This window comes from Pseudophryne corroboree, chromosome 1 (genome assembly GCF_028390025.1).
Source record: "Pseudophryne corroboree isolate aPseCor3 chromosome 1, aPseCor3.hap2, whole genome shotgun sequence".
In the NCBI taxonomy this organism is placed as follows: Eukaryota; Metazoa; Chordata; class Amphibia; order Anura; family Myobatrachidae; genus Pseudophryne; species Pseudophryne corroboree.
In genome coordinates this window covers 1,135,946,626-1,135,963,444 of record NC_086444.1, presented here as the reverse complement: position 1 = coordinate 1,135,963,444, position 16,819 = coordinate 1,135,946,626, and the positions used below count along the sequence as shown (strand labels likewise).

Genomic DNA, 16,819 nt, shown 5'->3' with positions numbered 1-16,819 from the left:
ACATTTATAATTTGCAAACTATACAATTGTACGGAGCAGCTGATTGGTTGCCATGGGCAACTTCTCCACTGGCTCACTTCTCCACTCTTTTCACTGCTTCATGAATAGACCACATATTGACAAATCTGTGTCGTATGCAAGGGCAACACCTTTGAATGAGTTTAGAATATAAAAAAATGGCTGAAAAGCATATAGATAAAGCAATAAGATGGTACATTATATATAAGCTGGTGTATTGAAACCATTTGGTAGAAAACGGCTTATACTTTGTTGGAAAAATGAATCCCAGGTTATATTTTGGAAAATAGAAACACATTATATATTGGAATAGTTATATGACAATGGTTAAATAGAAGTATAGAATTTGACGGCAGAAAATAACCTTTTTTCCCATCTAGTATGTACCTTTTTCTTTTATCCTTTTTGTAACTTCAACCTTACTTGATACTTAAGTCTTTATAAGGATATTCATATGCCTATCCCAAGCGTGTATAAATTGCTCTGCTGTATTAGGCTCTACCACCCCTGATGGGAGCTTATTCCACTTATCCACTAACCTTCCTGTGAAGTAATTTTCCTCAGATTTAGCCTGAACCAGAGGCGTAACTAGAACTTTTTACGCCCCCCCTAACCAGAGTGGATATACAGTGCATCCGGAAAGTTTTCACAGCGCTTCACTTTTTCCACATTTTGTTATGTTACATCCTTATTCCAAAATGGAATAAATACATTTTTCCCTCAAAATTCTACACACAATACCACATCATAACAACATGAAAAATGTTTTTTGAGATTTTTGCAAATTTATAAAAATATTAAGAAATCACATGTACATAATTATTCACAGCCTTTGCTCAATACTTTGTTGGCAGCAATTACAGCTTTTTGAATATGATGCCACAAGCTTGGCACACCTATCTTTGGGCAGTTTCGCCCATTCCTCTTTGCAGTACCTCTCAAGCTCCATCAGGTTGGATGGGAAGCATCAGTGCACAGCCATTTTCAGATCTCTCCAGAGATGTTCAATCGGATTCAAGTCTGGGCACTGTCTGGGCCACTCAAGGACATTCACAGAGCTGACCTGAAGCCACTCCTTTTGAGTTCTTGGCTGTGTGCTTAGGGTCTTTGTCCTGCTGAAAGATGAACCATTGCCCAGTCTGAGGTCAAGAGCGCTCTGGAGCAGGTTTTCATCCAGGATGTCTCTATACAATGCTGCATTCATCTTTCCCTCTATCCTGACTAGTCTCCCAGTTCCTGCCGCTGAAAAACATCCCCACAGCATGATGCTGCCACCACCAAGCTTTACTGTAGGGATGGTATTGGCCTGATGATGAGCAGTGCCTGGTTTCCTCCAAACATGACGCCTGGCATTCACACCAAAGAGTTCAATCTTTGTCTCATCAGACCAGAGAATTTTGTTTCTCAAGGTCTGAGAGTCCTTCAGGTGCATTTTGGCAAACTCCAGGTGGGCTGCCATGTGTTTTTTTTTTTACTAAGGAGTGGCTTCCGTCTGGCCACTCTACCATACAGGCCTGATTGGTGGATTGCTGCAGAGATGGTTGTCCTTCTGGAAGGTTCTCCTCTCTCCACAGAGGAATGCTCTTGGTCACCTCCCTGACTAGGGCCCTTCTCCCCCAATCGCTTAGTTTAGACGGACGGCCAGCTCTAGGCAGAGACCTGGTGGTTCCGAGCTTCTTCCATTTACGGATGATGGAGGCCACTGTGCTCATTGGGACCTTCAAAGCAGCAGATATTTTTCTGTACCCTTCCCCAGATTTGTGACCTTGACAATCCTTATGTAGACAGGTGTGTGCTTTTCCAAATCATGTCCAATCAACTGAATTTACCACAGGTGGACTCCAGTTAAGCTGTAGGAACATCTCAAGGATGATCAGTGGAAACAGTATGCACCTGAGCTTAATTTTGAGCTTCATGGCAAAGGCTGTGAATATTTATGTACATGTGATCTCTTAGTTTTTTATTTTTAATAAATTTGCAAAAATCTCAAAAAAAAAATTTTCACGTTGTCATTATGGGGTATTGTGTGCAGAATTTTGAGGGGAAAAAAATGAATTTATTCCATTTTGGAATAAGGCTGTAACATAAAAAATGTGGAAAAAGTGAAGCGCTGTGAATACTTTCCGGATGCACTGTAGATAGTGCCGCAGAAGAGACTGAACCCGCAAGCAACCCACTGCACCATGCAGACTTTTATTTCCACTATTATCCTTTATTAAAACTGAGCGTTCTGGGCAGTGGCCAGCAGTGGTATGGTGGTATGCTGTTACATTGCTTGACTGCCTTTAAGTCACCTGGAATGGTGAGTCCTAAATCCCTTTGCTCCTCTGTCATTTACATTATAGTGCCCTTGATACTATATTTATCCTTTGGGTTTTTGAGACCCAAGTGCATGATTTTGCATTTTTGAACTTAAACTGTAGTTGCCATAATCTCACCCATTCCTCTAGTCTACCTAGATCCTCAGTCATTTGTTTTACCCCTCCTGGTGTGTCTATCCTATTGCATACCTTTGTGTCATCTGCAAATAGCCATACTTTCCCTTCAATACCATTTGCAATGTCACAACAAAGATTAAAAAGCACTGGTAACAGTTCCCTCCTATGAATGCACTCCATTTACTACAACTGTCTGTTTCCTATTTTATCCATTCACCCATTCCCCAACTTTCCAGTTTATTTAACAGTCTGCCAGGTGGGACTGTATCAAAAGCCATACTAAAGTCTAGATAAGCTACAGTGAATGACACCCCATCCCCCTTGATCTATTACTTTAGTCAGTCAATCAATAAAAGTCATTAAGATTTGTTTGTCATGATTCCACCCACCCCCTTCCCTTCCCCAATAATCCCAAGCTCTTTGGGATCCTGTAAATTGTTGGTTTTGAGATATTCCGCAACTCTTTATTTTAAGAGTGGTTTCATTATCATCCCTACTACTGATGTAAGGCTCACTGGTCGATAGTTACTTGCCTCTTCCTTGCTTCCACTTTTGTGCAGTGGGATTACATTTGTTGTGTTCCAGTATTCTGGAATTACCCATATAGCTAGCAACTGGTTGATAATTCTGTTATTAGTTTTACCAGAACCCCTTTAAGCTCTTTTAGTATCCTTGGCTATATCTCATCGGGCCCCATCGATTTCTCCACTTTCAGGTTGTTGGTTTTTCTTTTCTTTTTTTTTTTTAATTCTTAATTTAAATTGGTCAAACAGAGTAAACACAGATAAAGAAAAACAGGGCTCTTAAGCCAGATATGGACCATATTTTAAGTATAATAATCAAAAAAGATAACAAAGTCAAATGACAAGCATGTAACAACATTTTAAAGAGTGGATACACAATAACCAGAAGAAAGAAAAAAAAAATCCAACAATATGTGGGAAGAAGCAGAGAGAGGATATCAGTCGGTCTCCATGGGTCCCCATAGAAAACTAGTACTTAGGACAAAAAGAATTGGGATCTATGCTCAGTAAGCAACCGGGGAGCCCAAACTTGAGTAAAAACATGGCCACGGTCGTGGAGAGATTGTTATTTTTTTCCATGACTGCAACATGTCAGATTTGAGTTTTAAGTGCAGAATGTAGTGTGGAAAATCTTGTTTCCAATTTAAAGCGATCAGGGACTTTGCCCCCGCCAAAATATGTGCTGTCAACTTTCTGGAAAATTTGTTGAGACCTGGGGGAGTTTTGCTATTGGGGCCTCAAAAAGAAAGTTCAAATGTTTATGAACCAAGTCTCAAAAGGGGACACTATTCAGGCAGGTCAACCATATATGAACCAAACTACCTATACAGCCACAATCCTGCCAACAGTCAGAAGAGGAGGATGGAAACATTTTATTAAGTCTATCAGGACTATAGTAAATAAAAAAGAACAGAGGCCATAGCATATTGTAAGCGGGAAGAGGAAAAGAGAAGGGCAAGTGTGACACCGGTATGGTGGGGAGGAACGTTGGTCATATGGCAAAATATACCAGGACCAATGTTGCTGACAGTGGAAAGGAGTACTAAATGTCTGAAGGACACCTAGGTCAGCTAAGTGGCTTAAAGCCCTCGAGGGGCATGGCAAGGCATCAAATGGGTGCATCATAGGAGGAGCAAAGTAGATGCAAAAACGTACCTCTCTTGGAACACCAGCAGCAGGTGGCATATAAAAGAAAATAATAGTAGAGTCCGAGCGGAACGGGAATATAAAAAAAAAATATGTGGGGGGAGAAGCAAAGGAGGGAAAGGTTTACATAAGAGGCAATAATATGGACATGTAAATTACAAAAAATTACATAAAACCAATAAAACAGTATTAAAATAAGCAAGCCTACGGGGAGCTCACATATGTCAACAGTATGGGGACTTAAGAGAGGGCTCGATGGGAGCTAGTAGGCATCCCAACAAGGTCCAATAAAAGCATGGTGTGAAACAGAGTCTCTACAAGCAACAATCAAAACATATAAACATTAGTCTAGGACGTATAGGGAACTCCTCCCTAGAGGAGAACGACCACTACTGGCTGCCATATCAAAAGAAAGCAATTACTAAACAGAAAAACCTGGAAGTGAAAGTCAGGTCAGAGGAGGCGGAACTGAGGAGGCCGACGACACCAGGTCAGTGGTCCATTTCCGAACAAGGCGGTGGAGGCAATTTCTTCTGTCTCTGTGGGAGCGGTGGTGTAGCAGAGTAGACCTCATCTTCCATATGGATACCCAGCTTGGAGAGTAGACACTGAGCTTCAGGGAGAGATCTAACTGAGAGCAACTTTCCCTGATGCCAAACTAAGATACAGAAGGAGAATCCCCATTAGTGTTTAATTTCCTTCTGATTACGTAGAGCAGTGATAGGCTTGAAATTTCTGTGTTTGGCTAATGTGATCGGAGAAAATACCTGGAAGATTTGGAGGGTGAAGTTATCAAAGGTTATAGTCTGGAGTTGACAAACCTCCCTAATAGCTTCTTTAGCAATGAAATAATGTTTTCTGAGGATGATATCTCTGGGTTGGGATGATTCCTAGGAACGAGAATGCAGAGCCTGGTGAGCATGATTCAAGAGGAGATTGTCCTCTGGAGTCTGAGGCGATAGCTTAGCAAAGAGACATTCAAGATTGAGCTCAAGATGTACGGCTTCAACCTCTTCAGGGATTCCCCGAATTCTCAGGTTGTTTCTACATGCCCTATCATCTTCGTCTTCATGATCTTCCTGTAGTTTGGAGACGTTCTGGCGATATCAATGGATTGTTGGAACATCACCACTTCTATCCATTTCTCAAGCTGGTCGGTCCTGCCAGCGATATCCACAATATCAGTTTTCAAGGCCAGTAGGGGTAAGGAGGTAGATTTAGGAGAGAGTCATTACAGGTGCCTTTGGCACCAGGAGGTTAGAAATTCCTTTTTCCACAACAGTAACCCATCTCGTGGACACAGAAGGGGTATCTGGCAGGATGTCTGTGCGGTAAGGACTCAAGAATAGGGGCCCAGCAGGCAAAAACAACAGGCATCAGAGGGCATGTTAGCAGCAACAGGTACTTACTGGGCTGATTGTTGGACTGGACTCATTGGACTGATTGCAGAGGGCTGGAGCAGTGTGCAGCAGGTTGATTTGGAGGGCGACAGCTGTCGACCAACTGACACCTGTAGCACCTCCAGAGCCAGCTGAAGGAGCTCAGCCATGGAGAGTAGGGAGCAGGAGGGAGAGAGACCATTAGCTGTCTGTAGGAGTTTCCAGCTTCTGGCCGCAGACCTCAACGTGCAGCACCCTTGGAGGCTCCACAGCTACTGCCTCCCTGGTATTGAAATGTAGGAGCCACGGTGAGTAGCAGGGAGATGAGGCCACGTCTCACTGGAGCCATTCATGATGGCAGTCGTGTTTGTGGGGACGGGTGCTAAGAGCACTCTGGTTAGGTGGCCCGGGAGTGGGAGCAGCTGCGGGAGACATAGATGCTGTGGAGAGGGCTGGTAATTTAGGCCGCGGCTCCTTTCAGAAGGTAGGCCCCAGCACGGAGAGACGTCACCTGGGCTTCCTGACGTCAGCAGGTGTGGATCAATGAGGCTGGCAGGTATGCAGGTGGCTCCAGCTTGGTACTGGAGGTGCGGAACCTCCTTCTAAAATGCCCTAAAGTGGCAAAGTCGCTGGAGTGGAGTACGGCTGTTCTTTTTTTGCCAGCCAAGCCACGTCCCCTCCACTTTCAGTTTTAAGATTTATGGTAGGACTTTCTCCTCTGTAAATACGTTTATCTTTTTTTAAGTACTTTATTTTTATGAATGTCTTTGCAATGTAACTGTGGTCCCTTCCCCTCTCCTTTAGTAAATACTGAACAAAAATAATTATGTAGACGATCTGCTATTGCCTTGTCTCCCTAGATCAGGGAGACAAGTCACTTAATCTGCTTCAGATTAATATTGCCCTCTGTAGAATGACCATGGAAAAAAACCTCAATAACATAAATTTTGTTCATTAGGCCATATCCACTCCATTTTCTACAATGCCAGACACCACAATGGTGGTTAGTGAGCACTTGTACTTGTAAATAGGTAGGTCAGTGGTGGATAGTGCATTGGCACCAATACATTTTACTCAACGTTGAACACAAAACATGGTTCAGACAGTGTCTGCTCTATCATGCTGCAATCAAAGTACAATGGTACCAAATGCAAGTACAGTGGTGACACGGCAAAGAATAGGTTTCAATGTCACACCCATTTAGATGTATAGTGTTAAAAACACTGGTGAGAACATGTATCTGGACATGAGTTGGTAGAACGCCTCCCGTGGCTAAAAGGTAGGATGTATGTATACAATTGTTCTCACACATGTATCTGTTATTTTCAAAACTCCTGGGCAGTATATTGGCCCTCATTCCGAGTTGATCGCTAGCTGCTTTCGGTCGCAGAGCAGCGATTAGGTAAAAAAGCGGCATTTCTGCGCATGCGTATGGTGCGCAGTGCGCACGCGCGACGTACTTTTACACAAGACTATGCAGTTTCACACAAGGTCTAGCGACGCTTTTCAGTCGCACTGCTGACCGCTGAGTGATTGACAGGAAGTGGGTGTTTCTGGGTGGTAACTGACCGTTTTCGGGGAGTGAGTGAAAAAAATGCAGGCGTGTCGGATAAAAACGCAGGCGTGCCTGGGAAAACGGGGTAGTGGCTGGCCGAACGCAGGGCGTGTTTGTGACGTCAAAACAGGAACTAAATAGTCTGAAGTGATCGCAAGGTAGGAGTAGGTCTGCAGCTACTCAGAAACTGCTTGATAAAATTTAGACGCCGTTCTGCGATCCTTTCGGTCGCACTTCTGCTAAGCTAAGATACACTCCCACAGGGTGGCGGCCTAGCGTTTGCACTGCTGCTAAAAGCAGCTAGCGTGCGATCAACTCGGAATGAGGGCCATTGTCTGGTGGTGAAAGTTATCCCTACCAAGGGCTATTGTGAATGCTAGAAAGGATCCCCTGTACTGAGCAGTAGTGAATTGAGTAGGGTCATCGCTCAATGGACTGGGTATTTAGTCCCAATTAGTTTAATGACAAACATCACCTGTGTCGCATTTTTTTTATACATTGTATTATCCTACTTAGGGGTACATTTACTAAGCAGTGATAAGAACGGAGAAGTGAGCCAGTGGAGAAATTTCCCCATCAAACAATCAGCAGCTCTGTATCATTTTATAGTATGCAAATTATAGATGTTACTTCAGTGCTGATTGGTTGCCTTGGGCACTTCTCCACTGGCTCACTTCTCTGCTCTTATCACTGCTTAGTAAATGTACCCCTTATTCTGGAATTCTTACCACTGATCAATGCAAAATTCTCTAATACTATGGGCTAGATGCATCATCGCTTGGAAAGTGATAAAATGGAGAGTGAAAAAGTGCCAGCCAATCAGCTCCTAACAGCCTCTGTTTGAAATATGTCAGTTAGGAGGGGATTGGCTGGTACATTTTCACTCTCCATTTTATCACTTTCCAAGCGATGATGCATCTAGCCGTATATTATCAAATACATTTTTTTTAAAGTGTTTTTTTTTTTTTTAATTGGGGTTCTGCTGGAGAAGAGAGATGGCTAAACTAGGTACTAGGGTAAGGGGGGACGGGAAGTTGGAGATAGAAGCAGCGTGCAGGCAGGAACAGGGCTTAGGGCCCGATTCAGACCTGATCGCTGCTGTGCATTTTATCACAGCGGGCGATTGTCGATAGACTGCACATACGTATGCACCGCAGTGCACACGCGTGTTGCCAAACAACAATGGGAATCGCCGAAAAAGCGACAGGCTGGTGCAAAAATTTCAATTGCACAGCCATTCGCAAACTGTTTGACAGGAAGCTGACGTTTGTGGGTGGTAAATGGCCGTTTTCTGGGAGTGTCAGGGAAGACGCAGTCGTGCCCAAGCGTTTTCAGGGAGGGTGTGTGACGTCCGCTCCAGCCCCGATCAGCCTTATCTCATCGCACTGTAGGAGTAAGTCCTGGGCTGCACACGCACTGCACACAGTGGTAAAAACATTCGATGGTGAGTGAGGAGGGAACAGATTTGCAGCTGTCCGCTGACTGAGGGATATTTGTAGCACGGCGTACACATGCGATCGCACACTTGCACAAGGCGAATTTAGACTCACTTTGGGCGGCGACTATCTGATCGCAGGAAAATTAGCAGCTCAGGTCTGAATCGCCCCCTTAGTGGTGAATACGGTAGAATGTTGGAGGTGGGCTTTGTCAGTTAATAAATGCAAATAAGTATTGAGGTGAAAAGTATGGTAAAGAACAAGATGTGGACTACAATTAATGGCATTGGAAGAGGCCTATGATGTAATTTGTGGTTAAAAGCCATGACTGAGCAGTGGATTAGGAAGGATAAAGCATGTTTGAGGAGGAGGGAAGGATAGAAACGGGGAGAAGATTGTGTATGTATAGAAAGCTGCCCAGTGGGAGAATATCTGTGACGATCATAGAGTCCATTAGGTAGATGGCTGGGCATCAGAGAGTGGCGTAACTGTATCTTCATGTATGGACTATAGTGATTCCACGCCATAAATCATCTAAATACAGTTGTAAGTGCAGTTTATACCTCTGTTTATCATGTTGTTTAAATTTGCACATAATCCATTGGAGTTTTTTCTCCCCCTTCTTTCCAGCGCTCCCCATGTTGCTTAAACCTCTGTCTATTCTGGTGAAGCAGTGGATACCGGCTCCAGTATATGATCCCAGCTTCGAGTAGCAGCAGGACTGTAAAATCACTTCCATGAAGATTTTTAAAATATTCCCAATGAACTACAATTTATACTGCCACAAAGGGGGCAGTGCTGCTTGTCTCTGTTCTAGGGAGTCCTTGTACATTGTTGTCTAAGAGTGTTACTCCCATCACTTCCATGGAAGACTAGTTGCTATAGTTTTGTTGGTGGTTTTATCATGTGCCTTTTCGTATGGATGCTCAGTTTTGAAGGACATTCTCTTGTAGATATATTCACAGTTGTGCCTCACAGTATTCTCTCCATTTCTTTACAATGGGCTTGACAGTGTTATGGAAAATATTAAGTGTCTTTAAAATCCTCGTATTCTTTTGAACCTTTTCATGGATTTACACTGACTGCTCTATGATCTTCATGATGAAGCTACTGTGCTAACTATAGGACATTTTTCATACAGCTGTATTTGAAACCAATTGAAACACCGCAATCAATGAATTATATGACCTATGAAGACAGCTAACAGTACCAGCGTATGTTGCCAAAAGGGAGAATGCATATGTAATGAATTAATGTCTGTTTTTTTTCTTACTTGCGAACAAATAGTTTAGTTATTAATTAAGCAAAGTTTTTATCATTATGTTGTTATTTAACATTTATTTGCAACTATATTTGTAATAAACCTTACAGTATTCTGTATTGATCAGTAGTAGGAATTCCTAAATATATACATATTTTATTTCAATTTAAAAAAAAAAATGTGAAAAAAAGCCAAAGGGAGTAAAAACTCATAAACTCCCCCTGAGTTTTATTAGATTCTGGGCACGAGACTCACCCCACAAAAGAAAAATGGGGCCGGATGTAATGAAGTCTGAGTTGGCCGGAGGTCCAGGTTCTCGGTCGAACTCGGATGTTTTTTTAAAGTGGCAATCATTTAGAGGGCATGGTTTTGCCTTGTACAGGATTGCCACTTTAAAAAAACGTCCGAGTTCGGCCAGGAACCCGCACATCCGGCCAGCTCGGACTTCATTACATCCGGCCCATTGTCTTTTATTTTCAGTAATTGCTTTTGTCAACTTCAGCCTCATTTGCCGAATACGCATATTTTCTTTTGTTTGTTTTTCTTGGTGGAAGTTTCACTTGTGGATGTGAATAAGAGTCGGTTCAAAATATGTGACTTTTTTATTTCCTACTTTTATTTGTCCAGTTGCTAAAAATGTCGCTGTCAAATTGGAATTTCCTAAACAAGTTTTCAGTGACAGCTTTCAGGTGAGGTGTGGTAAGAAGAAAGGGCTCTTCCTGAAGAAACGCTGGACTGGAGGTAAATACGTTAGGTGACAAAGCAGTTTTCCCCTCAGTTTTCACATATTTCAGATGATTTGCTGTCCCCATGACAACTTTACTTCTAGATTAGTCAATCTAAATTATGTTATTCTTTTAGGACTTTCTTTTAAAGTGGTTTTGGGTTGGTGTAGTGCAGTGGTGGCTTCAAAATGTACATAGCGTCTGTCACTGACTGAGGGCCTGGAGAGTGGCATCATTTGGGGGGTGCGGGAGCAGTGAGACCAGGGAGAGACTAGGGGCTGTCTAGCAGGTCCCAGAGAGCTGGACAAGCCCCCAACTTGGCTATCATGGGGGTGTGGGCAAAAAAAAAATCGTACCGTTGGGGGCGTGGCTACAAACAGGCCATGCCCACTTTTGCGGATGTGTGCAAGAAGTCCAGGACTCTGGGTGGCAAGTGCACTGGCTGACACCACCCTAGTGACACCACTGGGCGTGGACCCACTGTGCTGCTAGCAGTTGACTTTGACTTACCCAGGGAGCAGCGTTTTCACCAGGATTCCCCCTTGTTTTGCTTGTGCTATGTATAAGAACACTGGAGCATTAAATGCAGTGCTTCTTTTTTCAGCCATTCCAAACTATGCATCTCTGTACACTCCCCAGCATTCTCCCTGGTCCTAGAGACTGTTACTGTAGATTCAGGCTTTCACATTATATAAGGGAGTGTCTACAAATATTAAGCATATATGTAATGCAATAACATCATACCCCTGTAACCAGTTAACTGGCATCCCGGTGAGAGAGCCACAGGTTGCAGTCCCTAGGCTATGCACACTAGACAACGGCTGACAGACTAGATGACATTTGAGAAGAGACACAGATGTAGTTGGGGAAAGGACAGGAGTTAGAACTGTCACCACAAGTACACTGTCTGAATACAAGCCAGAGGTTTGCGTCATGCGCTGATGTGTAGGGTCAGGAACAACCCAGGTCCGTAACTGGGAACTAGTTTTGCGCATGGACAGCAGTATATAATAGTGTGTACTGCTTTATGACATCAGTAGTATGTACCAAGCCTTGGAGAGAGAGATAAAGTGGGGAAGTTGCCCAAAGCACCAATCAGCTCCTAACTGTCATTTCTCTTACGTCCTAGAGTATGCTGGGATCCACATTAGTACCATGGGGTATAGACGGGTCCACTAGGAGCCAAAGGCACTTTAAGAGTTTAATAGTGCGGGCTGGCTCCTCCCTCTATGCCCCTCCTACCAGACTCAGTTTGGAAAATGTGCCCGGAGGAGCCGGTCACAGCTAGGGGAGCTCCATAGGACTTTCTCTAGTTTTATTATTTTTCTTACGAGTTTAGGCACAGGGAGGCTGCTGGCAACAGCCTCCCTGCTTCGTGGGACTTAGGGGGGGGGAGTAGTGTCCAACCCTGAGAGGTTAATGGTTACTATCTCCGCTGACAGGACGCTGAGCTCCTGAGGGTGATGACCTCCGAGGTGACCACTCACCGCCACAGCATGCCGCCACCCCCTAACAGAGCCAGAAGATTCCGGTGGCGAGTGAGTCACCGGCGACCCGACAAGCGGGGAGCCGGTGTGAATGGCGGCAACAGGGTAGGAGCGCAGTACTAACTGCACTCTGGAGAGCTCAGCGGTACACAGTGCGGCGCTATGATGGGCGCCCTGAGCCAGCGCAGACACCCTACACTGGTCGCTCAAGGCTGTCAGGGACCCCGGTAACGCTGCCAGCCATACCTCAGGCCAGCATAAAAAACTGAAAGTGCGGGAAGATGCGCCATTGTTCAAGGGGCGGAGCTTCTCCTCAGAGCGGACCCAGCGGCTTCCAGCACCATTTTCTCCCTGCAGATACAGCTACAGAGAAGCTTACTAGAGGTGCTTTCCCTCCACACCACTCCAAATATCCTGTGCGGTACCAGGGGTTGTAGAAGGGGATGGGGGGGGGGGGGGGGGTGGAGGCTGTAAATTACTGTGCAGTCTATTAAGGGTACACAGTCAGCGCCGGGTATTTTGTTTACAACTGCCTAATTAAGCGCTGTGTGTGTGCTGGATCGAAGCTCTGTGTTTCTCTGAAGGCGCCTGGGGGGAAAACTGTCTAACTTTCCCTGTCTGTGTATGTTCCCTCACATAGCCATGTCCAGGGACTCTGTGTCTTATTCTGTAGAGGAAGTTTCTTCTCCAGAGGAATCCATCCCTTGTACCCAGGAATGTAATGTCTTGTCTCCGGCTTCTATCTCTGAGCCAGAATGGCTGACTTCAATTAAGGGAATGATCTCTCAGATTGCTACTAGAGTGGCTCATACTGAGTCTGAAACTCAGGTTTTAAAGAATTATCTGGTAGTTTGGTCAGGTTCTGTTCCTATTCCTTCTAAAGCCCCTAGCATATACCCACAGAAACATGCGCTTGCCCAGATTATGCAAGCCGACACAGATACCGACTCTGATATAGTAGAAGGTGATGGGGATGTGCTGAGGGGGGCGGCATCCCTTGCAAAGGGGGTGCAGCTCATGATTGAGGCCATATGAGAAGTATTAAACATTACTGATACACCACCTGAGCAGGTTGAGGAGGCTTACTTCACAGACAATAAGAAAGCCTCGCTAACCTACCCTGCGTCTAAAGAATTAAACGCTCTATTTGAAAAATCCTGGGAAACCCTGAAGAAAAAATTCCAGATTCCCAAGAGGGTTCTGGTTGCTTTTCCCTTCCCTGAGGAGAATAGAAAAAAAATGGGAAAACCCACCCATAGTTGACCCATCTGTTTCCAGGCTGTCAAAAAAGGTAGTGTTACCTGTTCCCGATCTACCGCATTAAAAGAACTGGCTGATCGTAAAATTGACACTACGCTCAAATCCATATACACTGCTTCAGGGGTGGCGTTAAGGCCTACTATTGCCTGTGCATGAGTTTCTAAAGCTATAGTAAAGTGGTTAGGCACATTACTAGAAGACTTAGATACAATGGATAGAAGTGACATTGAACTGTTTTTACGTAACATACAGGATTCTGCGGGTTTCATGGTGGAGTCCGTGAAGGACCTGGGTACGCTGAATTCAAGAATATCTTCCATGTCGGTCTCAGCTCGCAGAGGACTCTGGCTACGCCAATGGTCTGCAGATGCGGAATCCAGGAGGAGTGTGGAGAACCTACCCTTCACAGGTCAGGCTCTATTTGGGGAAGCGTTGGATGCGTGTATTTCTACGGCTACTGCGGATAAGTCACCTTTTCTTCCCTCAGCTGCTTCTTCTACGAAGAAACCCTTTTCTTCCTCGGCATCCCAGTCCTTTCGGACCGCTAAGTCAAAAAAGTCCAAACCTCCTACCACTTTCTTTAGAGGTGGTCGGGCAAAATCCAAGAAGCCTGCTCCTGCAGGCTTCCAAGACCAGGAGCCTGCTTCTGGTTCCTCAAAATCCACAGCATAACGGTGGACCGCACAACCTGGAGAACGGATTGGTGGGTGCGAGACTCATACGTTTCAGCCACGTCTGAGTGTCGTCCGGCCTGGGTACAGGATATTGAGTCCCAGGGGGTACAGGCTGGAGTTTCAAGAACTCCCGCCTCACCGATTCTTCAAATCAGGCTTGCCAGCTTTACTGACAGACAGGGCTATCCTACAGGAAGCCATTAAGAAATTGGAAAAGTCACATTGTTCCAGTTCCACCTCATATGCAATACATGTAGTGTTCACTCTAGGATCTGGGCAGGGCACCGGACTGTGAGGGGCAGAAGCGTGTGTGTGTGCGCACGCCAAAAAGGGGCGTGGTCATGCAAAATAGGGGGCATGGTCAATATACGTAATAAAAGTGGGCGGTTCAGCCCACAGAGGGGGGGGGGGGGGGTTGGCGGCCGGCGGCGTCACTGTTGGGGGCGTGCCCAGCACCTACGGAGGTGCTGGGCTTCCCCCAAGCTCTCTCACAGCATGAATGGATGCCGTGCGCATGCGCACGCCATCTTTACACGCTGGGAGGGCAGGAAGCGGGCGGCTGTTCTAGCAGGACGCCGCAGAAGGGGCAGGGTGGATTTTGCCTTTAAAAAATTGGGCAGGGCGCGGCGCCCTGCTAAAACAGCCTAGCGTGAACACTACACATGGGTTACTATTCAAACCTTTTTCGTGGTACCGAAACCGGATGGTTCGGTCAGACCAATTTTGAACTTGAAATCGTTAAACCCTTTTTTGAGGGAGTTCATATTCAAAATGGAGTCTCTGAGAGCAGTGATCTCAGGTCTGGAGGAGGGAGAGTTTCTGGTATCTCTGGATATCAAGGATGCGTACCTCCACATCCCGATTTGGCTGCCGCATCAGGCTTATCTCAGATTTGCACTGTTAGACAGTCACTATCAGTTGCAGTCACTGGCATTCGGGCTCTCCACAGCACCAAGGGTATTCACCAAGGTGATGGCAGAGATGATGGTTCTTCTCCGCAGACAGGGAGTGAGCATTATTCCATATCTGGACGATCTGCTGATAAAGGCATCGTCCAGGGAGAGGTTGTTGCAGTCCATTGCTCTCACGACTTGTCTGCTCAGGGAACATGGTTGGATCCTGAACCTTCCAAAGTCACATTTGGAACTGACGAGGAGATTGTCTTTCCTGGGGATGATCCTTGACAGAAGTGCAGAGGGTGTTTCTACCAGTGGAGAAAGCGTTGGTGATACAATCGATGGTCCGGGATGTCTTGAAGCCTGCCCGGGTATCGGTTCATCAGTGCCTTTGCCTTCTGGAAAAGATGGTGGCCTCCTATGAGGCTCTACAGTACGGCAGATTTCATGCTCGATCCTTCCAACTGGACCTCATAGACAAGTGGTCTGGTTCTCATCTACATATGCCCCAGAGGATACGTTTGTTACCGAAAGCAAGGATTTCACTCCTCTGGTGGCTGCAAATACCTCACCTTCTGGAGGGCCGCAGGTTCGGGATTCAGGACTGAATCCTTCTAACCACGGATGCAAGTCTCAGGGGATGGGGCGCAAAGTCTGGAATACAGTCTTCCGATAAACATTCTAGAGCTAAGAGTCGTGTACAATGGTCTTCTCCAAGCGGCACATCTTCTGCGAGATTGGGCCATTCAAGTGCAGTCGGACAGTGTAACGACGGTGGCCTACATAAACCAACAGGGTGGACCGAAGAGCAGAGCTGCAATGTCGGAGGTAACAAAGATCATCCTCTGGGCAGAAAAGCATGCGTTGGCGCTGTCAGCAATTTTCATTCCGGGAGTGGACAACTGGGGAGCGGACTTCCTCAGCAGACACTATCTCCATCCAGGAGAGTGGGGCCTCCATCCGGAGTTGTTCACGGAGGTGACAAATCTTTGGGGTGTACCTCAAATAGACATGATGGCCTCCTGTCTCAACAAGAAGCTTCGGAGGTATTGTTCCAGGTCAAGAGACCATCAAGCAGTGGCTGTGGACGCCCTGGTGACTCCGTGGGTGTTCCAGTCGGTGTACGTGTTCCCTCCACTTCCACTCATTCCAAGGATCCTAAAGCTCATAAGGAGAACAAGGAGTTCAGGAAATCTTCATCGCTCCGGATTGGCCGAGAAGGGCTTGGTACTCGGACCTTCTGAATCTACTGCAAGAAGAGCATAGGCCTCTTCCTCTTTGGGAGGACCTGCTGCAACAGGGGCCGTTTGCTTATCAAGACTTACTGCGGCAACGTTTGTCGACATGGAAGTTGAACGCCAGATACTAGCTCGGAAGGGCATTCTGAACAAGGTTATTCCTACTCTGATACAGGCTAGGAAAGGAGTAACGTCTAAACATTACCATCGCATTTGGAAACCGTATGTATCTTGGTGTGAATCCAAGATGTTTCGTACAGTGGAGTTTCAGCTGGGATGATTTCTCCTCTTCCTACAAGCAGGTGTAAATATGGGCCCGAGGTTGGGATCCGTAAAGGTCCAGATTTCGGCCTTATCCATTTTCTTCCAGAAACAACTGGCTTCCCTCCCTGAGGTTCAGACTTTCTTGAAAGGGGTTCTGCACATCCAGCCTCCCTTTGTGCCACCTACGGCGCCCTGGGATCTTAACGTGGTGTTGCAGTTCCTCCAATCGGATTGATTCGAGCCTCTACAGGAAGTTTCTCACGTAGAAGGCTATCACTTTGTTGGCCTTAGCTTCTGCTAGACGTGTGTCGGAGTTAGGGGCTTTGTCTTGTAAAAGTCCCTACTTGATCTTCCATGAAGATGGAGCTGAGCTCCGGACATGTCAGCACTTCCTTCCAAAGGTTGTGTCGGCTTTTCATATCAATCAGCCTATTGTGGTGCCAGTTGCTACTGACTCCTCAATTCCATCAAAGTCCTTGGATGTTGTAAGGGCTCTGAAAATTTATGTGAAGAGAACT

The 16,819-nt window shown here is 45.7% G+C and overlaps 1 protein-coding gene across 8 annotated transcripts in view; it reads left to right on the top strand.

Moving 5' to 3' along the window:
* Positions 1-16,819, top strand: part of LOC134928285 (sp110 nuclear body protein-like) — a 200,914-nt gene that overhangs the window by 166,825 nt on the left and 17,270 nt on the right. For 6 of the 8 annotated variants that reach the window (XM_063923859.1, XM_063923879.1, XM_063923888.1 and 3 more), the window contains exon 20: positions 10,385-10,498. In XM_063923859.1, coding sequence (XP_063779929.1) covers positions 10,385-10,498 — 114 coding nt within the window. Of the gene's footprint in view, positions 1-9,126; positions 9,877-10,384; positions 10,499-16,819 lie in introns of those variants that run through there. The other 2 variants (XR_010177884.1, XM_063923897.1) reach the window with 2 other exon arrangements.